This window comes from Mustela erminea, chromosome 17, assembly GCF_009829155.1.
Source record: "Mustela erminea isolate mMusErm1 chromosome 17, mMusErm1.Pri, whole genome shotgun sequence".
Classification (NCBI taxonomy): domain Eukaryota; kingdom Metazoa; phylum Chordata; class Mammalia; order Carnivora; family Mustelidae; genus Mustela; species Mustela erminea.
In genome coordinates this window covers 66094944-66113977 of record NC_045630.1, presented here as the reverse complement: position 1 = coordinate 66113977, position 19034 = coordinate 66094944, and the positions used below count along the sequence as shown (strand labels likewise).

Genomic DNA, 19034 nt, shown 5'->3' with positions numbered 1-19034 from the left:
CCAGATGGTATTTGCGGTGGGAAGGGAGGGCGGGGTCATGCAGACTAGGTTGTCAACCCCCCAGCTACCGCCTGGCCACACACCTCAGCCCCGGGGCAGGGAAGACACGGCTAGCCCTGAGTTTTATAAAATAAGTTTATTCACATTTTAGAAAAACTAATTCTGGGACAGGGAATGGCCTCTCTATGGGCTGGACATGAGAGGGAGAACAGAAGCCCAGAGGGAGGAGTGGGGGATCGGGCCGTGTGCCCCACTCTGGGTGGGCGAGAGCGAATAAATTAAAGGAAGGGGGACAGAGCGAGACGGGTAGCCAGGCAACCAGAGGTGGTCTTGGAGCTGGGCTGGAAGACAGTCGACACCTGTGAGAACTGGAGAGACAGTGTGGGGTGCACTGAGGACGGAGCCCCCCAGGGAGGGTAGGAGGGGCAGCTCGCCTCCGGCCTGGGGCAGGGGAGAGACCATGAGGTTGGGGTTCTCCCCTCTCACCTGGGGGGCGAGGGATCACCGTTTTCGCAGCCTCTTCATGAAGCAGCAGGTGATGGTGCCAAGGACGGTGGCGCCGGTGACGAGGGCGACCCCGGCACCCACCAGCAGGGGTACAAACAGGGTGTCCAGGGCTGGGTGAGAGTAGATGGCTCTGTTCAGCCCGGGGTAGAGCCGCTGCCCGGCACCCACTGCCACGCCTGCTCCCCGCGCCTTCTCCATCGGGTTGTGGGACCCGCGTCCCCCATTCACCGACAGCCTGCCCTGCCCCCTCCATCCTGACTCTGGTCAGTGGGGATGCGGGTGCCAGAAAGAGCGGAAGGTGGGCTTCCGAGACCCTTGGGATGGAGTGCCGTGGAGGAGGAAGGGGACAGGAGCAGGAGAGGTGCGAACAGGACAGGGCAAAAGAAGGGCTGAATGGGGGTGGGGGGTAGAGACCGGGGGTGGAGGTGGGCAGGGGCCACTCACCATGCATGTAGGGGTACACCGTGACGGGCCCCGAGCGGGCACTGCCGGCCTGGTACCAGCTGTAGTCGGCATGCTGCACCCAGGCGCTGGGGGCACAGTGGTACACGCCTTCATCCTCGGGCCCCAGGCCATGCAGGCGCAGCCGATGGCTCCGGGGCCCCACCAGCTCCACGCTGACGGGCCCTCCTCCGGGCCGGACGCCCAGCTCCGCCACACCGTCCTGGCCCACGCCGCCCACCAGCTGGGCAGGGCCAGAGCTCAGCTCCCCGGCCTCGGGTCGCTCCACCCACCAGCTGGCCGCCAGCCGCAGCCCTGGGGGGCCGCCCCGCACCGAGATGTTGCAGAGCAGGGAAGCCGTCTCGCCGCGGTACACGGTGCCCCCTGCCAGCCACGCCACGGCCTCCAGCACCACCCCTGTGGAACACGGACATGGCATCAGTGGGGCACGGGGCTAGGACTGTTCCCACCATCCTGAAGAAGAGGAGCGTGAGAGAGAAGCCCGGTGGCAGCTGATACAGGGAGGGGGAGAGAAGCCCCGAATCAAAAGGGAAAGCTTCCTTCCACAAGCCCTGAACCCGGTAGAAACCCTGCCACCCCCTCACCTTCCTCCCGTACGTGCACGGGGAGCGGCCGGGAGCGGGCACTGGCTGCTTCTCGAAGCCGAGCCCCAGACCCTCGGACGTAGGCCTTGGCGAGGCAGCGGTAGGTACCCGCATCCCCCGGCCTGGCGGCCTCCAGCCGCAGGCGGTAGGTTCTGGACGCCACCTTCTCCATGGCAATGTGCCGGCCCTCGTAGCCCGGGCCCAGGCTGCCCACGCCCTCTGTGTCCAGCTGGGCTACCAGGCGGCCAGGCCCCGGTGCCCCCGCGGGTGCCATCTCCCAGCCCACAGAGTACGCTGCGTGGCGGCCTGGTGGAGGCAGGGCCCCTGACACGTTGCACAGCAGTTCCAAGGGCTCTCCTGGGCCGATCCGACGTTCCCCGGGCCCTACAGCCACCGCCAGCTGGCTGGCTGAAACACAGGACAGGGAAGGGGTGTCACAGAGGCAGGAGAGGAGCACAGAGCCTCGACTCTCCAGCTGTAGTTCCTTCCTCTGCAGCAGCACCGCGCGGTGGCCTGTCTGCCCCTCACAGGGTACAGCCGTCCCCACCACCCAGGGCCTCTCCCCTGCCAGCCATGGCCCTCCTGCCTCTGCAGCCAAGTCCTGAGCAGGGAAAACCCGCCGGGGGAGCGAAGTGATGTTAACAGGACCCGTTCACCCGGGAAGATGGGCTCCCTCGAGGCAGGCAGTGACCATCGGTGCCCCCCCCCCGCCACGGTGCCCCTCCTCGGCCACATGGCTCCCGACTCCCACCATAGGATACGCGGCACTCACACAGCGTCTGCACGTCCACGTGGGCCAGGACCGCCCTCTTCTCGGCGATCTGGGCCCAGCTGCCGTCGGGGTCCTGAATCCACTCGGCCGCTGTGCAGTGGTAGGTGCCCGCGTCCTCTGCCTGGGCACCCCCCAGCACCATGCGGTACTGCTCAGCCCCCTCTTTGGCCAGCCGCAGCTCCCCGGTGGCCAGCCGCTGGGCATAGGGAGCCCCGGCCTCCACGGCCAAGTCCGGCCGGAGCCCCACCACTTCCTGCAGAGTTGCTCGCCCCACTGGTGCCTCGGGCACCGCTTTCCCGAAGGACACGGCCAGGTGCGTGTGCTCCTGCGTGCTCGTCCGTGCCAGGCAGCCCAGCGCCAGCTCCTGCCCCTCATGCACGGTCAGGCGAGGGGGTGAAATTGGGGCCTGGCGGCCTCGAGGCCCTGGGGGGGCAGCAGACACCTGCAGGGCATCTGGAAGAACTGGAGAGAACAGCTGGACTGAGGGAGGGCTGGGGGCTGGTGGCCCCCGTCACCGTTCCCAGTGCACAACCAGTCTCCCTAAAGGGACAGCAGTTAGCTCCTCTCAGGCCGAGTTCGTCCCGTACTATTTCTTCCGTGACCCCCTGGTGCCGGGCACAGTGCTGGGCACACAACAGGCGCTCAATAAGTACTCGCTGAGGTTCACAGCCCAGCCCCTTGCCCACTCACCCCTACGTTTAGAACTAACCCCCATCAGGACCTCAGAGAAGTGGCTCCATCTTCCTTCTCAGAAGACAAAGAAACGAAAGAGAGCAAGTGTCACGTGGCCCCACTCCTCCGCTGCTTCCTCTGCTGCTACCTCCACTTCACCCCCCTGCCCCCACCCCTGCATCCCAGAATCTCTAGGAACAGAGTTCCTTCACCCTAGCAGGCTCTCCCCAGCAGGGAAGGCAGGGGATGGGCTCCCCCTTTCCCGGGAGGCAGCTCCACAGAGGAGGAAGGCCAACGAGCTGCCAAGAAGAGATCTTGGTTCGAGTCCCAGAATGTCCACTAACCGGGCGGGTGATTTTGTGCAAGCCCCACAAGCCGCTGGACCTCGGCTTCCTCAGCCACAACACCTGAGGTGCGGTTAGGCAGGTCCCTCCGGGCCCCGACTCTGTGCCCTGTGGGCGGACGGGCCGGCGCCCAGCCCAGGCCCTACCTCTCAGCTCCACCTTGCCGCTGTAGCTGCCCAGGTAGCGGGCGTCGGTGGACGGCGTGTAGCACTCGTAAATGCCCGCGTCCTGGGCCTGGAGGCGGGTGATCCGGAGCACCACGGCGTCCCCCTGCAGACGCTGCACCTGCACCTCGCCGGCCGCCACGCGGGGCCCAAAGACCGCGTACGAGAACCGGGGGTCCTTGGTACTGACGATGCCCAGCGCCGCCTCGGGGACCTCGGGCCGGTAGAAGAACCACTCGAAGTCCTGCTGGGCGGGGCCATCGTAGCTGCTCACGTTGCAGGAGATGGAGACGGCCGTGCCGGCCACTCGGTACAGCGGCCCCTTGGGGACCAGCACCTCCCGGGCGAGGCACTGCACTCCTGTAGGGAAGGGCAGGACAAGCTGGCGATGCCGGGGTCCCCGCTGCCTCTCCCTCTACCAGCACCGTTCTGGACCCCCGCCCGATAAAGGACAGTAAACCTGGGGAAGGTGGGGACCCAGCAGGGGCCCTGCCCTGAGGATCTCAAGCAGGTTATAGACCCGGCTTTGCCTCAGAACCCGGAAACATCCCCCTTCTGGCAGAAAGAGGCCCGTCTGCTCTCCCTCCGTGATCTCAGCTGTACCTTGAGGCTTCCTCCGGTATCTCCCCACTCCCACGGGGTCCAGCCAGTCAGTGGGGCCTTCCAGCTAAGGGATTCCAAGACCCCATGTCCCTCTTCTGTGTTTGAGGGGAGCTGGCAAAATCTTGCACAGAAGGGCGGGTTGGCTCAGCTGTGTCACCTGGACCAGGGGACTCCAGACAATGGAGCCAGTGGCCCGAGCAGGACAGGGCACCGACCCAGCCAGTTCGCACCACACAATGCCCTCCCCCCTCCAGCTGTCCATGAGCTCACTGCGGCTCCCACCCCACCGGGCTGCCGAGGCAGCTGAGGCTTGTGGGGCAAGAACCAGCCTCTGCCCTGGCCTCTGGGGGCAGAAGAGCCCCACCCCTCCCCCCAGGGCCTGCCTATCTTCTCTGCTGGCCCCGAAGATGCACAGCGCCCCCTCCCAACTCCCTGACAAAAGCCTTCATTTGCATTTCTTGGGCTGTCACTTATATAAGGTTCCTGCTCTGTTGAGAGGCACCAACTGCAGCTGTCCTTTCCCATCTTTCTCTCCAAAATCTTCCTCTTCACCCCACCCCGGCGGATACTCCCGACCCCCCTGCAGGGCCCTGCTGCTTCCTTCTCTCCCTCCATCCTTCCAGAGCCCCACGGGACGAGATCCCAGAACGCCGCACCACAGGACAGAGGACGACGTCAGCCTCCTGCCTCCATTTTACAGATGAGAAATGTAAGATCCTATTGTCCTGAGACGGCTTCCGCACCCCTGCAGAGGGACAGTCCAGGGAGGAAGACGGGAAAACTCCCAGGGGAGGCCCAAGGGCACTGACCTCACCAACCAGAACGTCTGTCACTCCCGGGGGCATACCTAGGGCCTTTCTGCAGAGGTTGGAGGAAAACACGAAGTCTGTGGTCGAACTCCGTCCTCCAGCCCCTCCAGAAGTGCTCCCCTTCCCACGTGAGCTGGGCTCTTAGCCCCTTCTTTCTGTGGCCCAGTCCAGGGAGGAGGAAGGCCCCTGTCGTCTGGTTAAAGCACGTGGTGGGCCTCAGGAGGTTGGGACCCAGCCCCCTCCCCAGCTGTACTGACACGTCCCTTCCTCTCCCAAGCACGTCTCCATTCCTCCGAGGGCGAGTGAGTGTGTGACTCAGGAGGGCCCTGCCCCAGGGCATTTCATAATCTCAGTGATGGTGGAGACAGTGGCGCTGACACCTTTGGGCCTCCAGGCAGACTCTGGTCGGAAGAGCCCCCTCCCATCTTCCCGGCTCCACAGCTGCTGAGGCCTGGAGAGCCCCATGGGAAAGCTGGCCAGCCAGGCCGCCTTAGGAAAGCAGCGGTGAGCCAGCTCTCTCCGCAGCCAGAGAGAGAAGGCGGGGCAGAGACCTGCTTGGCAGTCAGGCGGATGGATCCGAGTTCAAAGCCAAGCCCCCACCACGCTCACAATGTGGGCTCTCTGGAGCAAAGCACTTTCTCTTCCTCCTCTTCAGAATGAAGGCGAGCGCCTGCACGCAGTGGGCCCGCAGCGGGCCCGCAGCTCTCCGCAACTCTCCGCAGACACCGCACTTCCCCAGCCATGGGGCTCCTCCACTTCACGCTGCCCACTGGGGACAGCGGCCACTTGCTAGGCAACCGGGCCCCACAGCAACTTCCTCCTGCCTCCCACCCAGGGCCCCAGGGAGAGGCCTCGTTCCAGTTCCCCAGGGCCCAGGGACCTATGGAGCTGGGGGGGGGGGGGGGGGCGGAGGCTCTGCTTGGCGCTGCCGGGGAGCTCTGCTCTAGAAACGGGCTGCTGGGGCTACGTCAGCCTGCGCCTTGCCGATGGCAGCTGTGAATCTGGGTGGCCCCACTCTGCGCTCTCATTTCAAGGGCTTCAGCCTCCTGAACATCTGCACAGGCGGCCTCGCTGTCTCGAAGCCATGCTCCTCCCCAGACCACCCCTGAAGGGAACCCTCCAGCCCAGACCAAAAGCCACTGCGTGGTCAGGGACTCTCCTGAATCCAGGCAGCAGCGGCCAGAACCCCTCCCCAGGAACACCCCCCACCCTCAGACAGAAGGTGCTTGGAGATCAGGCATCAGTCACCATGGAGCCTGACTTCTCCTGGGGTAGGGAAGCAGGGACCAAGGGGTGTGATGAGCGGTGGGATGCTACAGAGCCCAGTGCGACCCCAGAGAGGGAAAGTAGGCAAAGGGAGAGCCTGCCCAGGGTGGAGACAGAGGTAACAGCGGTAACTGCCCCAAACCTCAGAAGATAAAGTCTGGGGGAGGGGAACCGTTTGGGGAGACTGAACTTCAAAGATCACGGGCAGAACCAGCCCCTGGGCCTCCAGCCAACTCCGGGCAATTACGAAGCCGGGCTAGCACTGCCCACGCAGGGCGGGCACCCAGTGCTGGGCCTCAACTGAGTGTGGGGCGCAGGGAGTCGCAGCATTCGGGCGCAGCGACCCCCGAACCTGAGTATGGCGGCTGAGAAGTGGGGCTGGCCCGGCGGCCTGGAGGTGGCACCTCGGTGGGTCCTCGCTGGGCCCCAGCCGGGGGCCGAGAGCTGGGGGCTGGCTCCGCGGGCAGCCACTCAGGGCAGCTGGGCGCTGAGCCCGGGGAGGCTCGGGGCGCCCCTGACGGAGTAGCAGGTGCTAGGGGGTCCGAAACGCCGGGGACGCGGGGGGCGGGCCGGGCTGGGCGCCGGGAGGCCGGCACCTGCCGGTGGGGTTGGGGGCCGGGACGGGGTCGGCTTACCCAGCATTAGCAGCAGCAGCGGCGGCGGCAGCCGCGGCGAGGGACGGAGGGCGCCCATCCTGCGCGGCCGGCTTTGGGGAGGCTCCGGGGGTCGGCGCGGGCTCTGGGTGGACGGGAACTGGGGGGGCGCATGCCCGGGTAGGGGGCACGAAGCCGAGCAGCAGCAAGGCGTGGGTGCACCGAGCCGAGGCGAGCGGCGCGGGAGCTTCCGAGTCCCCCCCTTCCCCCTCCTCTTCCTACCGCTTTCCCTCCTTCCGCGGAGACTCGGGAGACCGTTCGCGCCCCGCCCCACCCAAGCCCCGCCCCAGCCCCAGCCCCAGCCCGCCCCAGCCCCAGCCCCAGCCCCGCCCCGCCGCCCCGCCTGACCCTGGCCCCGCCCCGCCGCCCGGCCTCCGCCCCCCCCGCCCCGGTCTCGGTCCCAGCCCCGCCCAGGCACCCCTACTCCAGGCCCCGCACCGCGGACCCGCTCCGACCTCTGCTCTGTTTCCGCCCCGCTCCCGCACCCGGGGCTGGTTCAGATCCCGCTCCCCGACCCTGGGCCCCGGGCCCCGGATCCCGGATCCGATCTGACCCGGGACCCCGGCCCTGACCCGCCCCGACCCCGGACCTGCCCAGACCCCAGCCCTGGTCCGCCCACCTCGGTCCGGGCTCCGGCCCAACCTTGGCTTCAGTCGCGATCCGACCCCGGACCCCGGCCCGGACCCGCCCCAACCTCGGTCTCCGCTGCGCCCGGACTCCGGCCGACGCAAAGGGGCGGCACCTGGGCTCGGCCCAGACCCTACCCAGCCGCCCGCCCCCACCCTGCGTCTGCCTGCCTTTCCCTCTGAGACGTGGGTGCAGGGGCCTCGGGGTCGGTCAGGGGACCGGCCACGCCATTAGGGTCCAGGTGTTTGCCCCGGGGCCGCTAGGCCTTGCCACCAGCCCCGCTCGAGTGGCCGTGGGCGGGACCCAGGGGTTCCGGGATGCCGGGGCCTGGGCTGAAGGGCGCCGCTGGGCCTCGCGAAGTCCCCGGAGACCTGTTGGTCAGCCCCTCCGGCAGAACCAGAGGGAGTGGGGCAGGGGAGGGCGCCGTCTGGGCGCCGTCTGGGCATGTTGGTTGGACATCCCACAAGTTGGCTAACTCCCTTCCACCTGCTTCCTCGTGTGCACTGGGATGACATCTGCCCCGAAGGGCTTCCGTGACGATAAGCTGAGATAACGTCCGTGAGGTTCTTGGCACAGGATAACACAGAATAGGAGACGGGGTGTAAAGGGGCTTGTTTGTGGTTTTGAATGATTCTTTAAACCGCTGCCTGAAGGGTTCTGTTTAGCCTTAGGAGCAGCGAAGCCATAGGTGAGGGAGTGGATTTCCCGTGGGAAGAGACGGCCGTCCCCGGCCCTGGGGAGAGTGGGGCCTGGCCTGGAGGGGCGAGGGCGGGAGAAGGTGGGGAGTGGGGAACCGCAGGAAGGGGGGGGCCAGATGGGAGAAGGGGCGGCCAGGTCTACAAAGCCGCCTGTCAAAGGGGCGGTCCCTGGGACGTGAGCCCAGAGCTCCTCTGGCACCTTCACCCTCTAACCCCTACCTGCCCAGGCTCCTCCTCCCAACGGCTCACTCCCTCCCCTCCCCCTTTGGCAGAGGAGGAAACTGAGGCTTCAAGAGGAAAAGTGGCAGAGCCCAGACCAGGTCTTCCTTGGATGCAGCCAATGCCTGGCTCAAAGGAAGTGCCCGTTGGACGCCACATGGAGAGACCAGAGAAACTCTGAAGCAGAGTGCTCCTTCTGGCAAAGGACGGCCCTCCCAGTGCTCCCAGGACTGGCCTGGGATCAGGGCGACAGGATGCCTTCCTCCCACTTCCACATGTTCACAGCCCGATTTCTCCAGATCCGTTTCACCTAAATCAATCCATAGGTCGGACTGAGCTGTGTGAAGGTGGAGAAGTGTAGGGCGGCTTGGGAGGAAAACCACTGTCCCTTTACTTGGGAGCAAAGCAGACTTCTGCTTCCTGATGCCTGAGAGACGGGCGACGTTGCCATCCACCCTCATCCAGTAGATGTCATAATTCATGGGACACGAACACGCTGAGGCCCTTCCGGACATTATTTCTAGTCTTTACAGCGTATCTTGTCAGATGGTGTCATTTAACAGATGAGAAACTGAAGGTTCAGAGACTTAAACATTTTCTCCAACGCCACACAGTTTTTAAGTGGCCAGTGTGTGATGAGCTCCGGCCCATCTGTCCCCAGAGCCCCAAATCGTCCCCCATCCCGTTGTCTCTCCTCCAAAGCTGCTTCATCCTATAAACTCCGTCATTCAGCAAACACTGATTAGGCCGGGCCTGGGACTGGACCCTGGAGATGATGTGGTCAGCACGACCCGCATGGTCCCCTGTCTTGAGGGAACATACCGCAGTGCCAGGGAGACACCCCGGAAGCAAGTAATAACCAAGCCCCCAGGCTGAGTGTTATGAGAGGGGACACTCAGGTTGTTGGGGACACCCTAGGACTTGGGGCTGGGCAGGAGCTGGGGCAGGTAGGTGTTGAGGGCTGGGCTGGTGTTTCCGGTGGGGCTGAGGTCCTGGGAGAACCAGACTCTCCCATGCGCGCCCCTCCCAGACTGGGAGTTCTGGAGGCTGCCAGCAGGAGGAGCCCGCAGCCCAGGCTGAGTCCAGCTCAGCCGCTTATGTAACTGGGACTGCTGGGGTGGGGGGGAGCAGAGCCCCGGCACCAGGCGCGTCACACAAGGGACAGACGCATGTACTCGCCATAACACAGAGGGACCTCATACAGAGAGACGTCACTCACACGTCCCAACACAGAGACACACGTGCACACGCACACATGCACACGCACATGCTGCCCGGAGAGCTGCAGCCTACAGACTGGCCAGGGCTCCTGCCCCCTCCCCAGCTGGCCCATTAAAAGCCACGCGGGCGTGCCTGGCACCAGCACTGTGGCTGATGCTTGTGGAGGGGGCAGCAGAGAAAGGAGGGAGGCAGCCTGAGATGGCGGAGAGACGGGTCCAGCAGTGGCCACGGGGGTTGGGAGGGGGCGGTCAGCCCTATGCCATCACCAGCTGCCCACTCACCCTCCAGGTATCCCTGGTGGTGGTGGGGGGCACACGTCAGACACCAGGACTCTGGTTCACGGGTTTATGTAGCTCCCCTCAAGAGGACAGATAGAGCACGAGACCCCGAGACGGCTGTGAGGCATCCTGTGTCCTGTGTGTCGTTGAAGATCATTGAGACCCACGCTGGGCCTTAAAGCATCTCTTATTTTGACGGAGGCGTCACACATCATGGTCACAGCCATGAAGACACGGTTCTCTGAGAGACTAGTCAAAGACAGGACCGTTAACGTGTTCTGACCTGTGTCAGGTGTGTGTTTTCATCTCATTTAAACGCTGGCCAGAACCTGGGGCGGTAGGTGCTCTTATTACCCCCGGGAAGAAACAGGTGCCCAGAAGCTTTGGTGCGTGTCCAAGGTGAACGGATCGGCTACTGTCCAAACTTGGATTTGAGCGTCGGATTGTCTCGGCGTGGAGGGGCCCGTGCTCCTGCCCCTGGCACGGGGATTCTTGGAGACAGATATGGACCCAGGACGCACAGGCACAGCCCCAGCTGCGGATACAGGTGCTGCCTTGAAGACAGCGACACACGCATCGAAGACACAGACACACGTACCATCCAGACAACAGACAGACGTGCGGAAACCCCACACACGCACGCAGAGGACTCCGCGCACTCTCTCTCTTCATGGTGCATAAATCCCAGCTCGGCGCAGCTCAGGGTCCCACAGAAGAAGGTCCTGTGACCTGTGTGTGTGTGTGTGTGTGTGTGTGTGTGTGTGTGTGTGTCTGAGTCCCTCAGCCCTCCTGCCTGATGAGCCACGTTTTCCCACCCTCCCAAGAAAGGGAAAATTCTCTCTGCCAACTTGCTGAGAGGCTCGGGCAAAGAGATAAGACAGAGGTAGAGCCAAAACTCACCTTCACCTCAGCTCACGTGGAAACAGAGACATCCCCACGGGGACCGAGGCGCACACTCACGGAACCTCAGAGCCATCTCCCGCACCCACACACAGACACGCGGGCTCATTTCTCCTTCCTCCCCTGCACTGCGCCCTCATGATGTCCTCCCGAGGTAGCGTGTGTGCGTGTTTGTGTTTGTGTGTGTGTGTGCACTCCCTGAACCCTCCTCTTGTCCCGGCTGAGCCCACACTCCTTCCCCACGTCTCAGAGCCCACGTGGACAGCTGTTCAAGAACACAGGCACCCCAGTGCGGCTGCTGGCCTCCGCGTGACCCAGCTCGAGCGCCCAGCAAGGCCGTGCCATTTCTCTCTGCAGGATGAGCGCCAGCCGCAGCCCACTCCCAAATGCCAAGGACAGATCCCTCTGAGCCGGGATCCCCTCACCCTCCGTCCCCTCCCCAGTCCCAGAGGGCTGGGTGCCTGGGCTCTGCCCGGGAGGCACCCCCCACCTACAGCCCACTGGTGGCGCAGACAGCTGTGTGGAGGGAAGCCCCTGGCGCAGGCAGCCCCCACTGGATGAATCTCTTCTCCAACCCAGTGGCCTGGGGCGGGGGGAGGGACCCAGGACAGAAGAGGCAGTGGTTTGCCAGACGGGGGTTTGTGGGCTGCGGGGGACAGGAGGTGGTTAGCGCCAGGTGGCTGCTCTGAGTCACTGAGGTTGAGCAAGGGCCAGACGGGGAGAACGGGTCATTTATGAGCTTGCGCACAACCAGCCCTGAGCCCGGGGGTGGGGGGGTGGGGGTGGCTGTTGCCAGTGCTTCCTGTGCACCTGCTTTTTGCTGGCTCTACACTGAGCAGCCGACTCTCACTCAGTCCCGCGGCACCGCCCGGGGCGAGGATTCTTGTGGCCTGTCCTGCAGACGGGAAAGGGGGATTGTGCAAGTTATCCAAGGTCACCTGGCTGAAGGGCAGCACCAAGCTTCAAATGCAAACCATCCGACTCTGGGACAGTCTTCTTCCTCCTGCTTCCCTGGCCTGCACTTACTCATATATACAAGTGCAAGAGCACACGTGCATGCCCACGCACACACACCTGGTGCCTCAGGAACCTTCTGAAAGAGCTGCTCCACCAGTGTAACCTCCAGCTGCCAGCACCCCGTGGGCGCTCCATAAATATTTGTGGAATAAATGGGTGTGATGCTGGAGGCCCAGGGAGAGGGCACTCAGCAAGAGAGCGTGTGTGTGTGTGTGTGTGTGTGTGTACGCATGTTCGTGGGGGGGGGGTGGCCCAGGATTTCCACACACACACACACAGAGCCCTCTAGAGCTGGAATGGTATTGAAAGCTCCCTTCTGACTCTGGGTCCCAGCCCCTTAGAGCGCCCCAGGTGGGGAAGAGAAGGGACCCAGGGTGCATGGGGTTCCTTAGGTGGGAGGAGGTCTTCACTTTTCCCTCTTGTCAGTGTGGGGAACACGAGGAGCGGTCTGGGAAAAGCCACAAAGCCACGTGAGCCCGCTGTGCTCCCGCTTGTCCCCATTCCTGCCCAGGTGCCCCATGCTCTTCCCGGGTCCCCACCTGACGGCCCCTAGCTCCCCTGTTGTGCACACCTGGGCTCCCCAGGAGCTGGCACCCCTTGGCCCTCCTGGCCGAAGAACGGACAATTCTCCCTTTCCCCGAGTCCAACTGAAACAAGGGTGGAATTTTTCCAAAGGCTCTCTGTTGGGAAAATGAAGAGAAAACAAATCCAGAAATAAAAATTACAAAAACAAAGCAGCAGATGGGCCAGCGGGGGCGAAAGCGTGGGCCATGGGAGAGCGGGGCCCAGAGTCCTGATGCTGAAGTGACCCTCCCCTGGCTCCCAGCACCCTGTCCCCAGCTCTTGGGTGGCATTTCCTGCTCTGCCCCACCATTGCAGGCCTTGCTTCTATCTGCCTCTCTGTCTTGGCTGTGAGCTTCCCAAGGCCACTGCTGGCTCTTCTCGGCTCTGCCCCCACGCCCGGCACAGTGCCTCGCAAGGAGGGGAAGCTCCGTGAACATTGGCCAAGTGATTGAGCAAGTGCGCGAGCACGTGGGAGAGAGAGAGAGAGAGGAAAGCCAGGTGTCTCCTCTTGGGTGGCCAGATCACCTCCACAGCGGGCGCTGTTCCTGCCTCTGGAGCTCATCTTACCCTTGAAAAGCAAGGGCACCAGTACTGGTTCACACTGTTAAGGAAGCGAGCTCGAAGGAGCAAGAGCTCTGCCTCGCGAGTGGCGGGCCCAGGCGCAGGACCACGCGCCTCTTGCCAGGACGGGCCATCCTCCCGCGAAGGAGCTGGCGTCTGCGGGAGCAACGAGGGTGCAGGTCCAGGCAGCGGACAGGACAGGGGGACGGGGTGACCCTCGGACATGGGGTGTTGGTGCTGAGGACGCCAGCTCCCGAGCCAGACGTCCAGAGCGAACGCACGATCTCTCTCCCAAACCGTTGCCTTCGATCCTGGACCCTGATTTTAGTTAACCTTGTATCCACGTCCACCCCCGCCCGCAACGTGACACGCGATCCGTTGCCAAATCCTGAAAGTCTGCTCCCAGAGGCTTTTCTCATCTGCCCTTCCTTGTCCGATGGCCCGTCTTGTTGCGGACCCTCACCCCCTCTTGGCTGAATCGTCGCGGGAACCACCTGCCTGTCCCTTCCAGTGTGACACCCCTGCCCCACCCAGGCCTGCACCTGCAGCCCCGGGAGCCCTCCTAGAGCATCCGGCTCCCGCTCAAAACGCGGAAATGCCTCTGTATCCGCATTTCCAACTGAGGTACCCCCTTCCGTATGGTTAACAAGCGCCCCGGTGATCCTTTCCACCAAGCCCGGCAGGAATCACCGGTGTTTGAAAGGCCCCCGTGAAATGGCTCACACGCCCACTCCCAGGGTGGACACTCCTCTTTCTTCTTTGCCCACAGGGCGCTCCAGGCTGAGCCCACGTGGTTCCCGCTACAAGGCTTGTGCTCTGTCTGGTGCTCAGAGCCGGATCCTGCCTGTGTGTCAAGGCCCAGCTAGAATGCCGCCTCCTCTGGAAGGCCTCCTAGTTCCTCCTGCTGCGAAGCCCCTCTCCTCTCTGAGCTCCCGTCACCCTGTAAACGGGGTGCAGCCTGCAGCCAGCCCCGCGGGGCTCAGCACGCACGCTCGAGGTAGCACTGCTCCTTCCCTTTATCTTCGGGGCACCCCTCCCCCGCCATCACACAGCGGGACTTCTGCGGGTGCCATCCCGGAGACAGAGACGCAAGCCCAGACAGGATCTCTCTCTCTCTGCGTCCTCGCAGTGCCGAAGTTCCACGTGTGGTTCCTGGAGCCAGCCTGCTTGGGCTTGAGTCCCCCTCCCCTGGTTGGGTCAGCTGAGGATCATCGTGCCTCAGTTTCCCTATCTAGGAAAGAGTGTTGTTACCAGGACCCAATCAGGTAACACGTGGAAATTGCCCTTACGCTAATCTGGCACCTCAGTAACCGTCACTCCCATGAGCTAGATAGAGATCCTGGAGGCGGGCTGGCTCTGTGGCTCTCACCCCTGCCTGCCCATGGAATCCTCTGGGGACACCGATGCCTGGGCCTCACCTCCGACCAGTTACAGTGTGTCCGCGGGGGTGCAGCCCAGGCGTGACCCCGTAAGACACAGGCAGGGGTGAGAGCCCTGCCCAGCCGGCCCCCCCCCCCTTTTATCGATAGGAGTCTGAGGACCACTCAGGCTCACCGTTGCTAATGACTGAGCCAGTCCCGCATAGCCAGCCCATGGCTCCCCTATCGTTGCGGTGGGGGAATGCCCAGGTGGGAGACAGAGCCCAGGCCCCCACCCAGTCCTGCTTGGCAGACATGGAGGTGAAGAAGTGAGGGAGCTGCAGGAAATGGGGAGTCGACCCCAAGGGCTGGGGCTGGCCTTGAGGAGACCGGGTCAAGGGGCGGGGGAGCGGGAGAAAACCAGGGTGACTATGTGGCATGGGACTGGACTGGGACAGAAGGACCGTGAGGCGGGGAGCCTTGTTGGCCTCAACTGGAAGAGTCTCTGCTGCCCCCCGTACGGAATGGGGCAGCCGCACTCGGCCAGCGCTTGGCGAATGCCAGAAGAACTTCAGAATGACGTGGTGCCCCCCAAAACGACCCGGGGCTGCTGAGTCAGGTGAGAGCTCACATTCCCCAGCAGGCAGCGCCGAGAGCCCCCAGGCAGGAGCTCAAGAGTGAAAGCGTCCCGGACCTCGAGAGGAACCAAGGCACAGAGGAGGCCGAACTCCCTGAAGCCCCTAGAAGGGCTCCTTACGTGGGAACAAGGCTGGGCCCCATGTGCCAGATGTTTGCAGGGCACCCTCTCCGGGCCCGGCGTCCGGCGCGCCAGCGGGGACAGGCAGACCCGCAGAGCCACATCCTGGGCCAAGTGGAGGGGGCCTGGTACGGGAAGCAGGAGGTAGGAGGGGGAAGGCTGGGCGCCAAGCTGCCTCTCCATAGGGGGAACAGGGAGGTGGGGTGCTCTGGGCCAGTGGCTGGGTCAGATCTCCGGCCAAAGCAAACCTGCCTCAGGGGGCCGGAGGGCCTCTCCCTCCCTGTCCGGATGGAATCAAAGGCAAACAGGAACCCTAGAGGGCCCAGCTGTGACCCCTGACCCCCAAACTCAGTGAGGTCCATTAACCCCCTGCACCCCGTCACCCTGAACATATTTTTCCAGCCCAAGGAATCTCTGGAAACAGACTAATCTGGTATTTGCCGATCGCATGCCAGCGAGGCGACGTCAGGTTTCCGCAGCCTCACCCGCGGGCCTACCCTGTCCCCTTCCTGCCTCACACAGCAGCTCTTGGTAAGAAGCAAGGTAATCCGGTCCCAGCCCCGAGCCCCTCTCTACCTCTGTGCCAAGAGTCAAAGCAATCACACTCCTTTTTGTGGGTCACACGGGTCAACAAAATGGGGGCACCTGCCCCCTCAGCTCCTGCTCTGAACCCCGGTCTCCAGACAGTGAGTTAGCACACAGACACGGCTACGTGTGATTTCTCCCGTTCACCTGAGCTGAGCCATAAGCTGGGGAGAAAGTAACCTGGAGTCTGGGGGCTCAGAATTTCCGGCTCTGGCCCTTGTCCTTCAGAGCAAGGAGCAAGCCCGGAGTAGGGGCACGTCTGATCCCAGGTCAGTCCGCGGCTTGGGCCCAGCAGGACCGGCTTCAAAGAGCGCAGGCAGGATGGTCAGAAGACGGGGTACCGGGACCACCGTGCTCGGGTGGGAAGGTTAGCATGGGCAACCCGAGCTCTCCAGACCCAGACAGCAGGGCAGAGAGATGGAGGAAAAGTCTAGGTGTTCTTTCTTCCATTCTCTGCATTCTTTATCATACGGTGTTCAATAAAACGATAATAAAAAATCATCTGTGGGGGGATTAAAGACAACAGAAGCGAGGAGAGACCACGAAGGAAGGTCTTCGCATCCATTTCGAGTAGATTGGAAAGAAAGACCAGAAAGAAGACAGAGGAGCTGGCATCAAGGGAGAGACGGAGAGAGAATCCAACACCAGCTTGTGGTTCAGTGGGGAAACTGAGGCCACAGCAGGCAGCAGCCAGGCACTCTGTGGCTCTGAGCCCAACCTTTCTACCACAAGGTCACCGCCCCTGGCGGGAAGTGGGAAGAGAGGCCTGGAGAGGAAGCCGAGTGAAAGGGACCTCACTGGACACTTGTCAGGGCCACTCCAGGCCTTTCCGGGTTTCCCATCCATGCTGTCCCCCCAGGCCTGCCTCCCGTTGGAAAGAGAAAATTCCTTCTGTCCCCAACGAGGCCCCAGAAGCCTGGTGGGGGAGAGCAAGAGCCCAGGCCCTGAAGAAGGATGGGGGGGGGGTATTCCAGGGGACGGAAGAGGGAGAGAAAGGGAGACCCTTGAGAGGGCCGGCCTTAGGAGGGCTGCGGAGCTGGGCCCCCCGCGGGGCCTGGGGCAGAGAAGCGGGGTGAGGGGCGGAGGAGGACGGGGTGGGGGGGCAGAGCCTCCCAAGTCTCCCTTCACCCCCCCCATGATCTTGAAACAACCTTCAAGTCTGGGCTGGAGGCCCCAGGAGGCTAGTCACTTAGGAAACAGAACTGTTTCTGGGAGACCTTGACGGCCATCTGCAGCTGAGCGGCCTCCCCGCCCCCTCGTGCACACGCACTTTCTCCCAGGGACGCTCACGTAGGCCGTAGGCCGCGCGGGCTCCGCCCCAGCACTCGGGCTCACACGCCCCGGCACGCCAGGACCGCGCACTCCCCGGGCGAACCAGTGCGGCCTCTGCCGTCTCGCGGGGCTCGTGCTTCCCATTTTCCGCGTGTGCCTCACACCTCCCCTTCCCCACACTCGGGTCCCCACACGGTCGTGCCCCTCGGTCACAACACGCACACTCAGGCACACTCACGCACGCACGTACACACCCCTGCTCCCCACGTCTCCCCGCGCCCACCGAACGCCTGACTCAGGGTCACCCATCGTCTCCCAGACCCACTCTCCAGCCAGGCCCCGGCCCTCTGCCTCCTGCTTCCAAGTCGTCCCTACTCTGCTCTCTGTCCCTCTGACTTCCGGGGCCTTACCCCAACTGACCGCTGGCTGTCTTCACAGGCAGCAGCCCAGCCAAGGCGCCCCGGATCAAGGGGCCAGACGTCCACACCCTACCCATGTCCTGGAGGCTGAGGTCCACGCTGGAGGAGAAGGGGTGGACTCCCAGGGCCCCCCTGTCCCCCAGGCAGGGAGGGTGGTCCGGGATGTTTGGGCAAGGGATGGGACCCAGGGGGTCCTCTCCAGCCTTTCTTTTGTCTGAGCCCCAAATGCCACATCGCCCTGGGGCCACACGCTAGCCCCAGCGCGGGGTACGGCCTGAGCCCCCACCAGGCTGGACGGGCAAAGGGAGGGCACAGTCCTTTCCGGGATGGGCCTGACCACGGGGACCAGAGCCAGGGCCTTGGAAGGACTGGGCAGCCCTGGGCGGTGCCGGCAGGGGTGAGGGTCGGGGAGCAAGCTCAGGGCCCGTGCCTGAGGCCCCCCTGCCTGTGGGCTCTGGGCTGGCTTGCCCTCCCGTCTCATCTTGCACCCTAGAGAGTGTGGGGCAGAGAGAGGGAGTCTGAGCCCGGAACTGAGGAGCAGGACCCTCCTACGTCCCGAGGGACCCTCTCGCCACCCTCCCAACACCCCCACCCCAGCCGCCCCAGTCCAGGGCAAGGCTGCCCCGCTGCTGAGCGACCCGGCCACCCACGGCTACTTCTCCAGGGTCTTCTTCCCTGGGCCTTCCCTCCCGACGTCTAAACACCAGCCTTCGAGCTGTGTCTTCACCAGCTTCTCTCTCTCTCCTGTCCACACCAGGGCTTGGACTGGCATCTGCTTTTTCCTTCTTGCTCCCCCCATGGCCTGTTCTCCCCCAGGCTCAAATTCCAGGTCAGAAGGTGTCTGCCCATCCTGCCCACCCCTCCAGCTGTAACCCAAGAGGAGAAGGGGGGCGGAAGCGGGCTGTGACCTTCCGGATCCCCGTAGTGGAAAATCCCAAGTGCAGGCCCGGAGGGGGCAGTAATATGGGGAATTCAGGCCTGAGCCCTGTGCCCTGACAGTGGGTTTGCTGGAGAGGTGGATAGTCCCTGCAGGGAGCTCCCTCTGGGGCCCGAGAGGACTGGCTTGCTGGGCCTTCCTTCCCTCCTAGCTTTCTGGACCCAGGGTTCTCAGACCTGCCCCCGCCGCACTGGCTTTCCTCCACCGCATCTCTGTGCCCAGAGAAACGGGGACACTCCGGGAGGATTCTGTCCTCCTCCTGCTCGCAGACGGCGGGGACGGGCGCTTTTCTCCTCTCTCTGCCCCTCTGGTCGCCCCTTCCCCTCTTTGTCCCTCATGCTTTGCCTTTTTTATTAACTGGTCCTGTTCCAGCTCGTCTCTACCTGTTTCCAACCAGTATAAGGTTACAGACGCCCCTCCCAGCCCCAAAGCCCCCTCCCCACTCCCAGAACCTTCTTCGGGCTTCTCCCCTGCTTCACTGCAGAGACGCCTCTCCCCGGTCTAACCCCAGACCTGCATCTCTTCGGTCTAACACGGGGCTGCCAGCTAGCCCGGCCCTCACCACGGGAGGAAGGAGGCAAGCACCTCCTCTCTGGTTCCCAGGCCTGGCCCTTATTAGACGCTGACCTCCATATACCTCTGAGAAACTGCGTTTTCTTCCCCCCGCACCTGCCAACCCCAGGCACAGATCCAGCCTCGGGCTCCTCGACAGAGAGTAAGGGCGAGGCGTGACCACTCAGTGGCAAGCGGTAAACACGACCAGAGCTACTAGCGTGGGTGTCCGC

General features: G+C 63.7%; 1 protein-coding gene across 1 annotated transcript; it reads right to left on the bottom strand.

The window, feature by feature from the left end:
* Positions 1–117: 117 nt before the first annotated feature.
* Positions 118–7131, bottom strand: IGSF8 (immunoglobulin superfamily member 8). Its single transcript, XM_032318581.1, has 7 exons — positions 6819–7131; positions 3488–3865; positions 2326–2787; positions 1554–1961; positions 952–1365; positions 487–617; positions 118–368 (listed from the first exon to the last, which is right to left on the bottom strand). Exons 1-6 carry the CDS (start codon positions 6874–6876, stop codon positions 502–504), a joined length of 1836 nt encoding a protein of 611 aa, XP_032174472.1. The 5' UTR covers positions 6877–7131; the 3' UTR covers positions 118–368; positions 487–501.
* Between the last annotated feature and the right edge of the window lie 11903 nt (positions 7132–19034).

Excerpts from the sequence above, each read along its gene's own strand:
- IGSF8 (XM_032318581.1), bottom strand. The coding sequence starts at position 6,876 with ATGGGCGCCCTCCGTCCCTCGCCGCGGCTGCCGCCGCCGCTGCTGCTG. Across the intron at positions 2,788-3,487 it reads CGGCAAGGTGGAGCTGAGAG|TTCTTCCAGATGCCCTGCAG; the intron begins GTAGGGCCTGGG and ends TGTTCTCTCCAG. Across the intron at positions 618-951 it reads GGTGTACCCCTACATGCATG|CCCTGGACACCCTGTTTGTA; the intron begins GTGAGTGGCCCC and ends ACTCTCACCCAG.